Source organism: Mesoplodon bidens, assembly GCF_964165515.1.
Source record: "Mesoplodon bidens genome assembly, chromosome: 5".
NCBI lineage: Eukaryota > Metazoa > Chordata > Mammalia > Artiodactyla > Ziphiidae > Mesoplodon > Mesoplodon bidens.
This window is the reverse complement of record NC_138161.1, coordinates 26548948-26565054: the sequence shown is the minus strand read 5'-3', so window position 1 is coordinate 26565054 and position 16107 is coordinate 26548948. Positions and strand designations below refer to the sequence as shown.

Here is a 16107-nt window from a genome sequence, read left to right as displayed (position 1 = left end):
CTTGCTTGTTTGTTTTTTCCTTGTCTTATCTTGACTTTCTTTTAGATTATTTTATATTCCGGAGACAAAATTTATGACGACTACTATCAAGATCTCAAGGGACGAGTACATTTTACAAGTACTGATCTCAAATCTGGTGATGCATCAATAAATGTAACAAATTTACAGTTGTCAGATATTGGCACATACCAGTGCAAAGTGAAAAAAGCTCCTGGTGTTGGAAATAAGAAGATTCAGCTGACAGTTCTTGGTAAGTTATTTGTAATAATGTTACTTATTAACAGGGTGAGTGGTTACAGTACTATAGTAGCAGCATTTAAGTGAGACAAAGCTTAGGTTTTTAGAATAATAATTATAATACTTGACATAATTCTAATGTCCTCTAATAGCATAAAACATAAAGCTACCTTTTTTTGGGGGGGGTAGGAAAAATAAGCGACCAACTTCTTTGTGAAGTTCATGAAAGCATTTGAAAGTAAACGAAGGAGTTTTGTGATATGGGAGAAGAACCCTGAAGCAGGAGTTAGGGGATCCAGGCTTTTCCCATAGTTCTCAGGTTTGCCCTGAGAATTAAATAGAACCTCTTCATTTCCTGGGCCTCAGCCTACATTTTAGAAACATAAAAATAATTATCATTAAATCTCTTTGCAGTCTTATTCAGCTCAAAACTGTGATGTGTGCCTTAAGCTTTTTCGAACTGCATTTCCCAAAGAATAAATGAGGTTTCTATGATGAATAATCGGAGTATTTAGAACAGAGGAGATGGAACATGGTAGCTGGAATATTGAATTGGTGTAAGGCCTTTAGACCTTAGATAGTCCTTTAACCTCCATGAGCATCAATGTTTTTCATCCTTAAAGTGAGGAGATTAGACAGGTGGCCACTAAGATGGAGCTCTCCAGGACAGTTAAGAAGGAGATATGTATAAACTGCTTTATAAACAGTTAAAGCCGGCAGAGTTTGTTATCCTCCTCTAGATTCTGTGGTCATGCACAAGCACTCTTTACCGCTGCAAACTGAGAAACTCTGAAAGGTACTGTTCATAAATATACTTCTAAAATCTTATCGTGGTAGGCTTTATCCAAAAGTACAATGGCTGCCATGTAGAAAATCTCAACTATCTAGCACTATTCAGTGACAGTAAATTCCCCTGTGACCTAAGGTGTCAGGTTTGGGGGACACTTGGGCACCCACTTTATGTAGGAAATACTGGTTGCTGGAATCACCTGCCATACCCCTGGAGATAACTAATCTGGACAACTCCCCCCACATCAACTTCTACCTTTCGTTCCTTTTGTTTTAGAAACTGAGCAGAGGGGTTAAGTGCGTTGGATTCCAGACTCATCCTGAGTAGCATTCTTTTCTAAAGAATGAATATCAGAGCAGGTAGAGATTAGGAATAAGAATGCGGATTTCTTTTCACCCCAATGGCAACTCCAGGGGTTATCTTGGTTGGTAAGGCAGTATTCTGGCAACATCACTGAGGGGAGCACACGAGGGGGACCTGGTAAAGGGCACTCCATGCTAAATGGAACTCATTCAGAATATGTCTGTGGTATGAAAGCAAGTGAACCTGAACAAGGATCCAGAAAAAGGAATACGGAAACATTGGAAATTCTAGCCTTTTGTGTTTACATTTAGCGAACATGGAGTTGCCTTTCTTTTTTATAAATATGAAAGCAGATAAAGTTGAATAATTTGTCTGAACTCTTAGCCCAGGCATACCTGGAATTATAACCCTGAGTATATCTTCTTTAAGCTCCGCTCTCCAGGAAGCGTTGAGTTAGGATATATATGAAAATTTAACTAGTTCATGCTGTACCAAGCAGACTATACATGTTTATCAGAATTATTTATTGTGAAATCCCTGTCTGATGGGGACAGGTACACTGGGAGGAATGCGATTGGCACATGTTCCCAGAAGAGGTGTGGACAGGCACTGTGTGTATGTGAGTGTGTGTGAGAGGGAAAGAGAGATCCCTTAGGAACAGGCTCTGGCCGGGCACACTGAGGCAGCAGCCATGGCTGTCGGGCGGGAGGGATGGCCTTTTAAACCTCACACCCCTGGCATCTTATTCCTCAGCCTAGATCTGTGGGGAGCATTGATACAGTAACTCCTTTTGTTAGCTCCGTGGGGCATCACCGTGGCCAAGCAAACCCTGAAGTCAAATCAGGGAGGGAGAGAGGGATTAAAATGAGGGGTAGGGGAGAATGGGGGCAGTGGTTGCTGAAGGGAAGTGGGGATGACTAATCCTCTGACCTGGCGAGGCTGTCTCAGAGCCAGAGGAGAATTTCTTTATCTCTTCCGTGTTTCCAGGTGAGTCATGACCACTGTGGGAGAAAACATTAAAAGTTTCTCTTGAAAGTGAGAGCTGGACAGAAGCCTAATTTGCTCGCTTTTTTTCTGAAAATTCTGCTTAGACAATCTGGAGGAAAGATTAAATAAAGTGCCCTCTAGGGACCAGACTGAAATGGCAGTCCAGTGGAGCTCTTGCTTGGTTCACTGTCAGAGGCTCTGCCTGACACTTTGATTCGTTTGTGGGAAACCTGAAGATGCCACCATGGTGTTCACGGAGTAATGAAAGCTCGTTCGGTGAGCCGTGGGCGCTGTGTGGACTGTTAGCTGCCTCGGTGTGAGGGGTGGTATGTTGCTATCCCTCGCTCCATTGCTGGGGCCCACCCTGCTCTTTCAGATACACCAGACGTATAAGTGGATGCAACTCGGGAAAGAAACTGGACAGGGGTGATGATAACAAAGGGAATCGACAGAGGGTTAATATGGTGGCCACACATTACCAGCACCTTCCCTGAGAACTCTGAAAAAGCCTATTATTGAGACCTGTTGGTATAAATAGACTGGGTTGTTTTGCAGAGGAGAGCATGCACAGTTAACTTTCCTTCATGTGTGTATATGGTGCACTCAGACTGCACCCACATGACAAGAACACGTGGCAACAGCATGTGTGGGGACTCAGTCAACACTGGGATTTTTTTTTTCAACTTTTTATTCTGAAATAATTTTAGTTTTACAGAAAAGTTGCAAAAATACCAGAAAGTTCCTGAGAGTATACCCATAACCTAATTTTTCCTAATGTTAACATTTTATAAAATCATAGTACAACTACCAAAAGCAAGAGATTAATGTTGGGACAATAATATTAACTAAACTACAGGCCTAATTTGAATTTCACAGCTTCCTGTTAATGCCTTTTTGTGCTGGGGTCAAATCTAAGATCGCTGCTGCATTGACATCTGTAGTCTCCAGCTAATGTTGGGGGCACGTGATGTCCTGTCTTATTGTTAACCATGATCACTTGGTTTCAGTTTAATCTGATAGGTTTCTCCGCTATAAAATTACTACTTTTCCTCTGGGATTAAAAAATAATCCCATGTTGGTGGGAATGTAAATTGATACAACCACTATGGAGAACAGTATGGAGGTTCCTTAACAAACTAAAAATAGAACCACCATACGACCCAGCAATCCCACTACTGGGCATATATATACCCTGAGAAAACCATAACTCGAAAAGAGTCATGTACCACAGGGTTCATTGCAGCACTATTTACAGTAGCCAGGACATGGAAGCAACCTAAGTGTCCATCAACAGATGAATGGATAAAGAAGATGTGGCACATATATACAATGGAACATTACTCAACCATAAAAAGAAATGAAACTGAGTTATTTGTAGTGAGGTGGATGGACCTAGAGTCTGTCATACAGAGTGAAGTAAGTGAGAAAGAGAAAAACAAATACCGTATGCTAACACATATATATGGAATCTAAAAAAAAAAAAGAAATGGTTCTGATGAACCTAGGGATAGGATAGGAATAAAGACGCAGACATAGAGAATGGACTTGAGGACACGGGGAGGGGGAAGGGTAAGCTAGGACGAAGTGAGAGAGTAACATGGACATATATACACTCCCAAATGTAAAATAGATAGCTAGTGGGAAGTAGCTGCCTAGCACAGGGAGATCAGCTCGGTGCTTTGTGTCCACCTAGAGGGGTGAGATAGGGAGGGTGGGAGGGAGATGCAAGAGGGAGGGGATATGGAGATATATGTATACATATAGCTGATTCACTTTGTTATACATCAGAAACTAACACAACATTGTAAAGCAATTATACTCCAATAAAGATGTTTAAAAAAAAAATCCCAGCGGGGGAGCCACTTTAAGACTATGCAAATATCTTGTTTCTCCTCAGACTTTTGCCCATTGATTTTTAGCATCTATGCATGGATTTTGCCAGGAGTCAAGGTATTTTGAGCTAAGCAAAAATATTCCTGTATGGGTGACGTGATGATCAAAGCATATTCTGTCCCAAATAGAGATTTAGAGTGTTTCCTATAGACTGAGGCAGTGAGCCACTAGCATGGAGGGATGATGATATAATACACAGATGGAGCACAGCATTGCTAAATTGGTGGGTCACTGACCGAATACAAGTTGACGGCCACGTACCCTTAACTGAGAAGGACTTTTTATTAGCTCTGCTAATGATCATGGTGGCACATGTTCTGAGGACAATAGCTAGATATCCTGGAGCCCCAGACCAAAGAAACCTTAGCGGGTAAGACTTTATTTTTGTTCCTTTTGTGGTTTCATCTTTCAATTCATCGAAGTGCCGTGGATTAGGAGTTCGTCTTTCCGGCTTTTTAATGGTGGGGCTCGCATGTAAAAGACTTGCACTTTCTCCACCCAGCGGAAAGCAGGCAGCTGGTCCTAAGCACCGCTCAGAACCAGTGCTGGTAAAAATCTCGTTCTGCTGTGCATAGAGTATGTTGAAATCTCAAACTCAGTGGGACCCTGATTTCCTGAGCAGCCACTTTAAACAACTGCCTGTTATTGGATATGTTTGGGCAGGGGACATTTTTCAGTAGAAAAGGAGAAGGGTTAGGGTTAGAACGCTGTATTGCCAATAGAAGTTTGATGTCCAAAGCATTGCTTCAGTATCTCCCTTACTGCTAGTTTGTGTAATAAAGGATTTATTTATTGGTAGTTTGAAGAAATGGAGAACAAGGCTCATTTTGTTGAAGACTCAGAGGATGAAATGATGCGCAAAACTGATTCAAAAGTCCAGTTGACGTAATGTCCAGGGCAACTGACCAATCTGAAAAAGAAAGAGATTTGCTTAGGAAAGTCAACAACGCAGTTAAATGCATCTGTTGATCCTTACTAAAAAGTAGAAGTAGTAACAAAGGGGAGGAATCCAATTACATTTAAGAATTACCAGGACATGTGTGAAGTGAGATCATGATTGACCACCTTAGGTGAAGATGCCCCACTGCGTATGACAGACCCTGTCAGCCAGATCTGGAAAACAGTTTGGCACTTTCTTATAAAGTTAAACATTTACTTACCTGGTATGAAAAGGGAAAACATATACCAGTATTTACAAGCAGTGTTGTTCAAACTGTTCACGTAGTACCAAACTGTAAATCCCATTCACATTTATTCTTAGTAGTGAAAGAATAAAAGCCCACCCAGGATTTGAAAGAATGAAAATCAGAAAAACAGAAGAAAAGCAGTCCTGCCATGTATCAGATTGGGAGGAGAGATGCAAATAGAGGCAGGTACAGGGTTTATGGGGAATGTTGCTCTCCCAAGGTCGTGGGACGCTGAGAAACTGTAGCCCACTGCTGTCTCCTCATTGCTGCCCCCAGACCCACTTTGCACTGCTGATCCTTTACTGGGGGCACTCAGGTTGCTAAATGACCCTCGTCTCCAGTTTAGTCCCTGCTTCTCCTAACCCTGCCTCAGAAATGGCATCCGATTCAGAACTGATCTCTGCCTCTAGCAGACTCTTCTCAGAACCTTCAGAATCCCTCTCTTCCTTGTCCCAGCTCCTCACAGCAGTCTGATTTCCACAGACCTCACACCTGCTCCTGGCCAGTTTAGCTAATTAGGCTTTAACAGTAGCCCCAAGACAGGAAACGGTGTGCATGAATGAACAAGCAATGGGATACAACTCGGTAGTAAGAAAGAATGGACCACTGATCTATATACAACAACATAGATCAATTGGATCAGTCTTAAAAAGCCTTACGATGAATAAAAGAAACAAAAGCGCATACTGTATTTTTCCATTTATAGGACTCATGAAGCAGCAGAACTAATCTATAGCAATAGAAATCTTGGATCAGTGACTGTCTGGGACCCGGATTGTGCAGTGAGATCAACTGCAGTCAGCTTGAGGGAAATTGCTCGGGAGAGGATTGGAGTGGTGCTAGTGTTGAAAGTGATCAGCTCACATGATTAAAATGTGTTAATTTTATTGTATCTGTATTCTGCCTTAATGCAGCTCAGCAAGAGAGTCTGAACTGCCAGGGTGTTAACCTAGTGTTGAGGTGGGTTTCACATAATGGAGTTAGACCTGGAATATAACCTCAGATCTGCCTTTTTATAACACTGCTCTCTGGGTGGTTTTGGATTGCTGTAAATGTGGAAAATAACTGGTCCTTCCTGTACTAAGCGAATTGTCCCTCTTATCAGCATAATTTATCGTCAACCCCCTGATTGTTGGGTTAACAGCACACAGAGAGGAATGTGACAGTGCACATACTCCCAGAGGGCTACATGTCAAGCTCCAAGTAGAATAGGTTAGGAATGGGGGGTGGGGGGAAGAAGCTTCCTTGGGTCTGAAGTAGCCCAGCCCGCATCATCCTTGCTTTTTTCACATGTGCCCCATGGGATGGAGGGGCACAGAGCCGCACCTGAGATGCTGCCTGGCCTTGTGCAGTGGCTGCTTGCCTGAGCTCATTCTTGCCTGTTTTGTGCTGGATCAGGCTGAGTAAACTGGCGCTGGCAACCTATTGTAGCCTTTCAGTCTTGTCCACTCTGGACCCAGGACCCCCTGCTGTCGAGTTAGTGGTTGTGCGACATGCACATACATTCCGTTCTCTTGTATAAAGTTATAACTTATTTTCTTTTCTCAGTTAAGCCTTCAGGTACAAGATGTTACATTGATGGATCAGAAGAAATTGGAAGTGACTTTAAACTAAAATGTGAACCAAAAGAAGGTTCACTCCCATTACGATATGAATGGCAAAAATTGTCCAACTCACAGAAACTGCCCACCTCATGGTTACCAGGTACTGCTGATGATGCACTTTGAGTCGTGTGCCATTGATTTGGACTTAAGTCTAGTAGGGTTTGTGCATGTAAATGTATATTTTTTAATCCCCATATACCTTCCCTTTTCTAGACAGAGCAATCAGGATTCTGTGGGAATTAGTCAGTGTTTTTATAATGACAGCTTGGTGTCATGTAGTGTAAGTGAAGAGATATTTTTATAATGATCACCATTTAGGATATTATAATTGGTTTCTTTGTTGTGTGTTTATTAATTGTTGGTAATATTGATGGAAACTGTTCATTATCATAAATTAGTGGTTAAGTTACAGCAAGAGTTGGATGTTGAGTGTTTTGCCTGGATTCATGTTGAAGATATGGTTATTTAACCATGGCATGTCTGTTAAAACAACAAAACAACAGCTATGACTAACCAAAAAGATTCAAATTGTTTAAATCTGATTACTCATCTGTATGTTATAATTAACCTGTTATTCAAACTGGTTACCATGCTCCACCCTCCTTCCTCCCACCCCACCCCGCTCTTAAGCAGGATCTCTCTCCACCTCTGTTTTTCAAACTAAGAGGCTGAACAATACGACCCCCTCTAACTTTCTTTTATGTTTCTTCTGTCTGGGGGGATGAAATATATTTTGTAAATCTTCCTGCTGCACCTAAGGGGCTTTGTGGCACAGAATGTTTTTTATAGTCAACGTGGCTCTGCTTCAGCAGAGACTCCCTGTGCCTGGCTGAAGGGGTCATGATTACCTTGGCTTTGACATAAATGAACTAGAGGCACAGTCGTTTGCATCCCGGAGACATGCACGTGTCTTGCCAAGTTTTTTCTGTATGTAGCTTCAGTTTGTCTCACTTTTACCTGGATTGTCAACCAAGTAGAGTTTGCCTTTACTAAAAACTCAGCAGTATGTTACTATAAGAATGGGTTTTGCTCCCTTACCCCCTTTCTTCTCATAGAAATGACTTCACCTGTTATATCTGTAAAAAATGCCACTACCGAATACTCTGGGACATACAGTTGTACAGTCAAAAACAGAGTGGGCTCTGATCAATGCCTGCTACGCCTGGATGTTGTTCCTCGTAAGTTATCTTCTTTCTGCTGTGATAGTGTTATCTTTATACAGCCTCCTTTGGTTCCATCAGTGAGTGTGGGTATTAAGGGCAAGGGGATGCTAACTTGGAGCAAAGCACTCTGTGGCTTGGTTGCTAGCTTTTCTAAGTCATGGAAAGAAAAAAAGTACTACATTTTATTAATAAAACCTTCTTCATTATTATTATTATTGTTATTATTATTATTATTATTTTTTTGTGGTACGCGGGCCCCTAACTGTAGTGGTCTCTCCCATTGCGGAGCACAGGCTCTGGACGCGCAGGCTCAGCGGCCATGGCTCACGGGCCTAGCCGCTCCGCGGCTCGTGGGATCTTCCCAGACCGGGGCACGAACCCGTGTCCCCTGCATTGGCAGGCAGACTCTCAACCACTACACCACCAGGGAAGCCCAGGCCTTCTTTATTACTGTAGTGACATTAAAGAGGCAAGAGTTGTCAAATTGACTCTTGTACCGTATTTAGCCAGTGTCAGTGAGGACAGGCTTTTTAGAACATTCTTATATGCCAACCAAGATAGCTGTGAATATTAAAATCTTTTATAGTGGTTTTATTCTTTTTATCCTTGAAATAGCTTACACAGTTCAGAAGAAAGTTCTTTTAGTGGATTTTCCCCTAGACCAGAAAAAGCTAACTAATTTGTCTCTTAATGTTAATATATGCGATGAAATCAATGTCATTGTGTATCCTTACCTTCAAAATGATTAGATGGAAGTTTTTTTGTTTGTTTGTTTTGCTTCTTTAAAATATTAATTATTTTCTTATTAACACTTTATTCAAGCTTCAAATAGAGCTGGGACAATTGCAGGAGCTGTTATAGGAATTTTGCTTGCACTAGTGCTCATTGGTCTTATCGTCTTTTGCTGTCGTAAAAAGCGCAGAGAAGAAAAATACGAAAAGGAAGTTCATCATGATATCAGGTAATTAAGTGACACAGAAGTTGACTGATATATACTCAATTTATTATGTCACTAAAGCATTAATTCTCTTAACCATCTGAAGCATTTGCCCCTATGAGAATTGGATGAAAGCTATCGCTCTTCCCTTCAACACATTTGAAAGCTTTTACTTATTTCAAGTGTGTGGAGCCAACCAACCTACATTGTGCCCTCCTCCCCCGTTTTGGGCTCTACGTTAAGAAGCATTGCAAAATGCTTTTCTCAAGATGTCTACCTTCTCCCAATAAAGTATAGGCATGAAACAGCAAAGGAAACCATAAACAAGATGAAAAGACAACGCTCAGTATGGGAGAAAATATTTGCAAATGAAGCAACTGACAAAAGATTAATCTCCAAAATATACAAACAGCTCATGCAGCTCAATATCAAAAAAACAACCCAATCCAGAAATAGGCGGAAGACCTAAATAGACATTTCTCCAAAGAAGACATACAGATTGTCAACAAACACATGAAAAGATGCTCAACATCACTAATTATTAGAGAAATGCAAATCAAAACCACAATGAGGTATCACCTCACACCGGTCAGGATGGCCATCATCAAAAAGAGAGTGTGGAGAAAAGGGAACCCTCTTGCACTGCTGGTGGGAATGTAAATTGATACAGCCACTATGGAGAACAGTATGGAGGTTCCTTAAAAAACTAAAAATAGAACTACCATACCACCCAGCCATCCCACTACTGGGCATATACCCTGAGAAAACCATAATTCAAAAAGAGTCATGTACCAAAATATTCATTGCAGCTCTCTTTACAATAGCCAGGACATGGAAGCAACCTAAGTGTCCATCAACAGATGAATGGATAAAGAAGATGTGGCACATGTGTACAAAGGAATATTAGCCATAAAAAGAAATGAAATTGAATTATTAGTAGTGAGGTGGATGGACCTAGAGTCTGTCAAACAGAGTGAAGTAAGTCAGAAAGAGAAAAACAAATACTGTATGCTAACACATATATGTGGTACAACAACAACAAAAAAAACGGTTCTGATGAACCTAGGGGCAGGACAGGAATAAAGATGCAGACGTAGAGAATGGACTTGAGGGCACGGAGGGGGAAGGGTAAGCTGAGAGGAAGTGAGAGAGTAGCATGGGCATATATACACTACCAAATACAAGATAGCTAGTAGGAAGCAGCTGCATGGCACAGGGAGATCAGCTGAAAGCTTTGTGATGACCTAGAGGGGTGGGACAGGGAGGGTGGAAGGGAGGCTCAAGAGGGAGGGAATATGGGGATATATGTATACATATAGCTGATTCCCTTTGTTGTACAGCAGAAACTAACATAACATTGTAAAGCAATTATACTCCAATAAAGATGTGAAAGAAAAAAAAGTACAGGCATAAAGTTTTCAAAAAATGGAGATGTTGGGTTTCCCTGGTGGCGCAGTGGTTGAGAGTCCACCTGCCGATGCAGGGGACACAGGTTTGTGCCCCAGTCCGGGAGGATCAAAACCCCAAACCTTAACATCTCCATTTTTTTTTTTTTTTTTTTTTTTTTGGCGGTACACGGGCTTCTCACTGTTGTGGCTTCTCCCGTTGCGGAGCACAGGCTCCGGACGCGCAGGCTCAGCGGCTGTGGATCACGGGCCCAGCCGCTCTGCGGCATGTGGCATCCTCCCGGACCGGGACACAAACCCGTGTGTCCCCTGCATCGGCAGGTGGACTCTCAAGCACTGCGCCACCAGGGAAGTCCTGGGTTTTTTTTTTTTTTTTTTTTTTTAAGATCTGATTGTATTAAGTGACATAAGTAGTTAATAGAACTATGGGTAATGTGATTTTATTTTATTTTTAAAATATTCTAAACCAGTAGATCTTAACTAGAAGTGCACATTGGATTATAGAACTTGTAAAAATAATAACATATGACCAAAGTAACACCCAGAAAATTGACATTTGGTGGGTCTGGGCACTTTTATTTTTTAAATGCACAGAAGTAACTCAGATATATATTCTATGTCAGTGCTTAGTGTGAAAATTCTTATGCCTAATTCTCAGTTTTTGCAAACTTCAATCTGCTAAGTTTTCAGCTAAAGTCTTAGATGAGTAACTTTGATAATAAAAAGGATATTTTGTCTTTTTTTTTTTTTTGGTAGAAATATCTGCAGGTGTTAGTGCTTTATTGACTATAGAGTGTTACGTGACTGTAACCAGGTTATCTTGATCAGTGATACTAGAATATGAAAATATTTGAAGTTTGTTCTTTGTAAGACAGCATTATAGAGTCTCACATTTTTGTAAAAATATTTCATTGTGTGTGAAGATAGAAACTGTAAATGATAAATTTGGGACAGATACACAGTTCATGACATTATGCCTTATTGTGCTTGTGTTTTGTGTGTCACACACGATTTTATGTACTTAATGCTTAATTAGAGGCTCTTCCCTACCCATGATTCATAGCGTACGTATTGTAGGTTTTTAGAAATTTGTTCTTTGAACGTGTATTGGGATCTTTATTTCTAGGGAAGACGTGCCTCCTCCGAAGAGCCGTACGTCCACTGCCAGAAGCTACCTTGGCAGCAATCACTCATCCCTGGGATCCATGTCCCCTTCCAACATGGAAGGGTATTCCAAGACTCAGTATAACCAAGTGCCAAGCGAAGACTTCGAGCGCGATCCTCAGAGTGCGACACTCCCAACTGCTAAGGTAGCTGCCCCTAATCTCAGTAGGATGGGAGCGGTGCCCGTGATGATTCCAGCACAGAGCAAGGACGGGTCCATAGTATAGAGCCTCTGTACCCTTCATCTGTGCTCTCCTCTTGAGATGTGAGCACCTGTTTTAATTTTTGCTACCAGCCTCAAAACAATATATATATATATATATATATATATAAATTAACCAAAAACTGTAAGAATAATACTTCACAAAAAGTTTTATTTGGTTATATTGAAATAGTAAAGGCATTAAAGTTCTAAGGACAAATTCACCATCTAAATAGTATTTCCTTTAAGAGCTTGACTTTATACATTTCTGACTATCAATACTTAAGTCAGCTGTGGCACTTTGAATATGAAATCATAGGCGAAGAAATAAATTGGTGAACTTACATGCATACCAAGTTGATACTTGAATCATCTGAAAGTGGTACTTTATTATTTGTTATTTTTATATTGCTTTTTTCAATTAATTTATGACCCCCACCCCCTGCCAAAATTGGTAAAGAAAGATTCATGGCAAAAATACTTACGTAGATTTATGTTTGTTCTTGTTTTTGCTTCTTTGAAAACTCTAAATGTGTTTGACGAGTCTCTAATAACTAGAAAACACTGCTAGAAGTCACTAGTTCTGAGTTAATTCATAAACCTTGTATATGAAATGACTTAAGTATTTAATTGCTAGATTGCTGTGGGCAGCAGGGACATAGTAAGCTCTTTCGTATGCTAAAATAAAAGAGCATTTATCTGATTCATTTAGAAAATTTGTTGTCAGCTACATATAGCGATGACACTAGTGGTGCAGTTGTGAGGATGACTTTTGTTGATTAATGTTCCAATGCCCTGAGGCCTGTGGTGGTCTTCAGAACAGTGACCTGCTATCAAGGAAGTGTAGTATTTTGCAATTCCCAAGTAAATGCTGGTCCTCCACTTTAGGTGATATTTTTCTAAAAAGAAAAAATTATAACTCATTTATTATTTGACAATTACAGATTGTAATTCCATAATTATTGGTTCTAAATTTAAATTTTTTTTCCTGGTTCAGTGTTTTGTTTTTGTTTTTGTGATGGTGTTGTACATTATATGTTCTAGAAAGGTAATCTTAACTTACCGTCTTGAATGCAGTTCCTGGAGGATATTTTCTTCATAGACTTAGAATGATGAAATATACTTTAAACTAGTAAGTGTCCTCTATCAATTCTGTGTTTCAAACTTGGGAGGATGTACAGTTGCTATTGTATGGCCAGCATGTCTTGTGTAGTTGCAGAAAATCAAGCTGAGCTTTGAAAAGTTTGTCTGAGCTTTGTGGAAGTGACTTAATCTTTAAAAAAAAAAAAGAAAAAAAAGAAAAAAATAAGAGAGAAATGAAAGGAAAAGGAATACTCCTACCTGCCAAATGTGTTAAGTACTGTTTTAGTAGATGAAAGTGAATTTATTGTACTTTCCTTAAGATTGTGAGGGAGTGTGGATTGAGTAGAATGAGCCACCAGTTTCTTTATAGTAATATGGTCTGCAGTAAATTATTTCACTAGCTCTGAAACCTTTGCCCTAGATTTTAGTAGGGAGTTGGTTTCTGTTCATCTCTTTGGGTGCTGTGGTGGTAAATGCGACATTATAAATTAATGTTGGCATGAATTTATGATTAGGCAGAGTATTGTATACACTTTTTAACGGTAAATTGAAGCTGAATGTGTAATGGATTCGTGTATAGTTTTACGTATTTGGAAGCATTTTAAAAATAGGTTTTTAACATTACATAATATTGCTTTTACTCTTGTGTTAACGTTTTCATCTGTGCCTTTTGGGTAATTTAGTTTTTATTATGAATTTCTGGTGCCTATGAACTAGCTATCACCTGAAAGGTGCTTAGAGGTGAAGGTACTGTTCCTAAAAATGCATCACTGTGATACCTTTCTATCCTCATACTTTCAGTCTTGCCTCTTTTCTGATCTTTTTGGATGCAAGTTAACTGATTGTGTTACTCATAAAGTTTTTAAAATTTCAACATCCCCTATACTCTTTTGACTGTGTTTCTGATTTTATAATAACTATTTTTGAATACCAGGCCTCTGGTCTGTTTCATATGAATAAAATTTATAAGATATTGTAAAAATAAATAGCAGAGCACAGACATTACTAATAAAAATTTTGGTCCTCTCTAGTCCCAGTTTTCATATAATGAAAATTATGCTATCAATCTAAGTAGAAATTACTACAAAAGGTGGACATATGTAAGGCTTTCCTTTCCTTAGACTTCATAGTTAGTCTAGGATTTGGTTATAAGTAAATAGGAATCTCTTCCAGAAATGCTTCCTTCCAGTTCAGGGCCATTACCAGCTACAGCCTGAGAAACAAGCTTGGAAGAAAAACTACTGTTGTGACCTGAAGAGACCCACTGGGTGTGGTTGAGTTTAGAGGACAGAACTCAGTTTTAGGTTTATGTCTCCAGCTACTCATTGTAAATTTCAGTGAATCCAAAAGTCAAATAGTACTGATAACTTCCTAAATAATTCTCAGTGGTAGTTTCTGGTGAACTAGAGATCAAGTATTTGTTCTAGAATTACTATTGGTAATCATCAAGCAAGTCAACAAAAAATTGTTATTCAGGCATTTCCACTAGAAGCCAAACATCAGTCAAGGACGGCACTGAACCTTCAAAGCAAAACTCTTCCATTCTACTTCATACCTAAGAGACTTGACACCATCTTTCTGAGTTATGCAGGATAATTTCAAAAGAAATATCATAGAGGATGTAATTCTGTGCTTTGAATATGTAGATTACAGGTTTCTTTTTCTTATGTCAACGTTACTAATACTTCCCTGTTAGAAGGCCAGAAACAAAAACCTTATTGATAAACGGGCCAAATAACTCTCTTTAAATTTGGGCTATCTGCCAGGAAGTTGTTACAATGGAAACACAGACTGTGTCTTAGGGGGAGGTTAATTCAAGAAACACAATTAGATTATTGGTATGAATTAATACCTGGTTTTTATTAAAAGATAATTTTTAGGATTGAGTTCTGGAAATTTGGAGCAAGTGAAGGGGCAAATAAACATTTTGATTAAATATGAAAAGAACTCATTGCATGAAGTTGGATGTCAAATTCTGTAATGTATGGCTTCTTAACTATTCTGTTTTTCTGTGTGCGTGCAGCATGTAAATCTGAAGTTATATGAATGTTTAAAGTTTTTTTTCTAATCTTGTTTCATCTCCACAGTGTTTAGGGCTTTCAGATGCCTTATTGCAGTGTGAACAGAAAAAGTCCTTATTTTTTGTGGTTACTGCTTTGATGTGTCATGTAAGGAGTAGTTTGTAGAAAATGTTAGCATAACTAACTTTTTAGTGGCTTGTGACATTATATATTATATATATGTATATATATATCTTTATAATATTCCTGTGTTTAGTAGTATAATGCTCTGGGCAAGTTTTAATATTTCAAATGCCTTTGGATATTCTTGCCATAAAGGCAACGTGTTCTGTAGTTAGATTTTTTTTACTCATTTGACACTAAAATGGTCTATAACTGAGCACAAATTCTACCTAATAGAAGCAGGAAAGAATAATAAATAAATTGGTGAATTGTGGTTCTGTTTATCTTATGGATGGTAACACCAGCAAATATTTGCTGCATTTGGCTTCTCACTGTTCATTAAAATCCAGTTTTACAAAATACACTATTTTGTAATTTCAGAGTGTGGTGTGAATATCATCAGTTGGATTTGGTTTTGACCCTGAACACTAAAAGCTCCAAAGAACTCTGTTTTCTACTAACTTAATGACACAAGTGTTAAGAGAACCACAATTCACTGATTGACTGATTTTCATCCCTAACTGTGAATTTCTGTGACAAATACTCTTATACTACTGAGAAGTAATATTTTGACACTTCACATATGCAAGTAGAGAACTGGTAGTGTCAGTTTCAAAAATGATTTTTTGTATTTCAAGTTTCTGGCTTAAATATCCAATGGTGCAGATTTTGAAATTTGTAAGAACAAAATTTGGTTTAAAGAAAAGCCAAAAACTTGCTCTGGTTTTGTGACCTTGTGTACCTTAAAAAATAAAATAAAATCAAGAAAGCAGTTTTCTGCCTCATGGTGTGGTTTCATTGTACCTTTTATAAAAAAAGGTCTACTTTATAAAGCTTCATTATACTCTTACTCCCTGCTTTTCTGAGCCAGGGTTTCCTTTACCCCTCTCCTTTGCATCTTTTATTAAACAAAATAAATATCAGAACAGTAACATCAATGAAAACATATCAAACATATTTATAGGAAT

The 16107-nt window shown here is 39.1% G+C and overlaps 1 protein-coding gene across 4 annotated transcripts in view; it reads left to right on the top strand.

The window, feature by feature from the left end:
* CXADR (CXADR cell adhesion molecule) overlaps positions 1 to 15877 on the top strand; it is a gene marked incomplete at its 3' end in the record, with an annotated part of 53606 nt that extends 37729 nt beyond the window's left edge. The window contains exons 3-8 of one of the 4 annotated variants that reach the window (XM_081235416.1): positions 46 to 250; positions 6946 to 7101; positions 8057 to 8179; positions 8987 to 9125; positions 11634 to 11817; positions 15521 to 15877. In XM_081235416.1, coding sequence (XP_081091542.1) covers positions 46 to 250; positions 6946 to 7101; positions 8057 to 8179; positions 8987 to 9125; positions 11634 to 11817; positions 15521 to 15532 — 819 coding nt within the window. Of the gene's footprint in view, positions 1 to 45; positions 251 to 6945; positions 7102 to 8056; positions 8180 to 8986; positions 9126 to 11633; positions 12010 to 15520 lie in introns of those variants that run through there. The other 3 variants (XM_081235415.1, XM_081235417.1, XM_081235418.1) reach the window with 3 other exon arrangements.
* Positions 15878 to 16107: the final 230 nt, after the last annotated feature.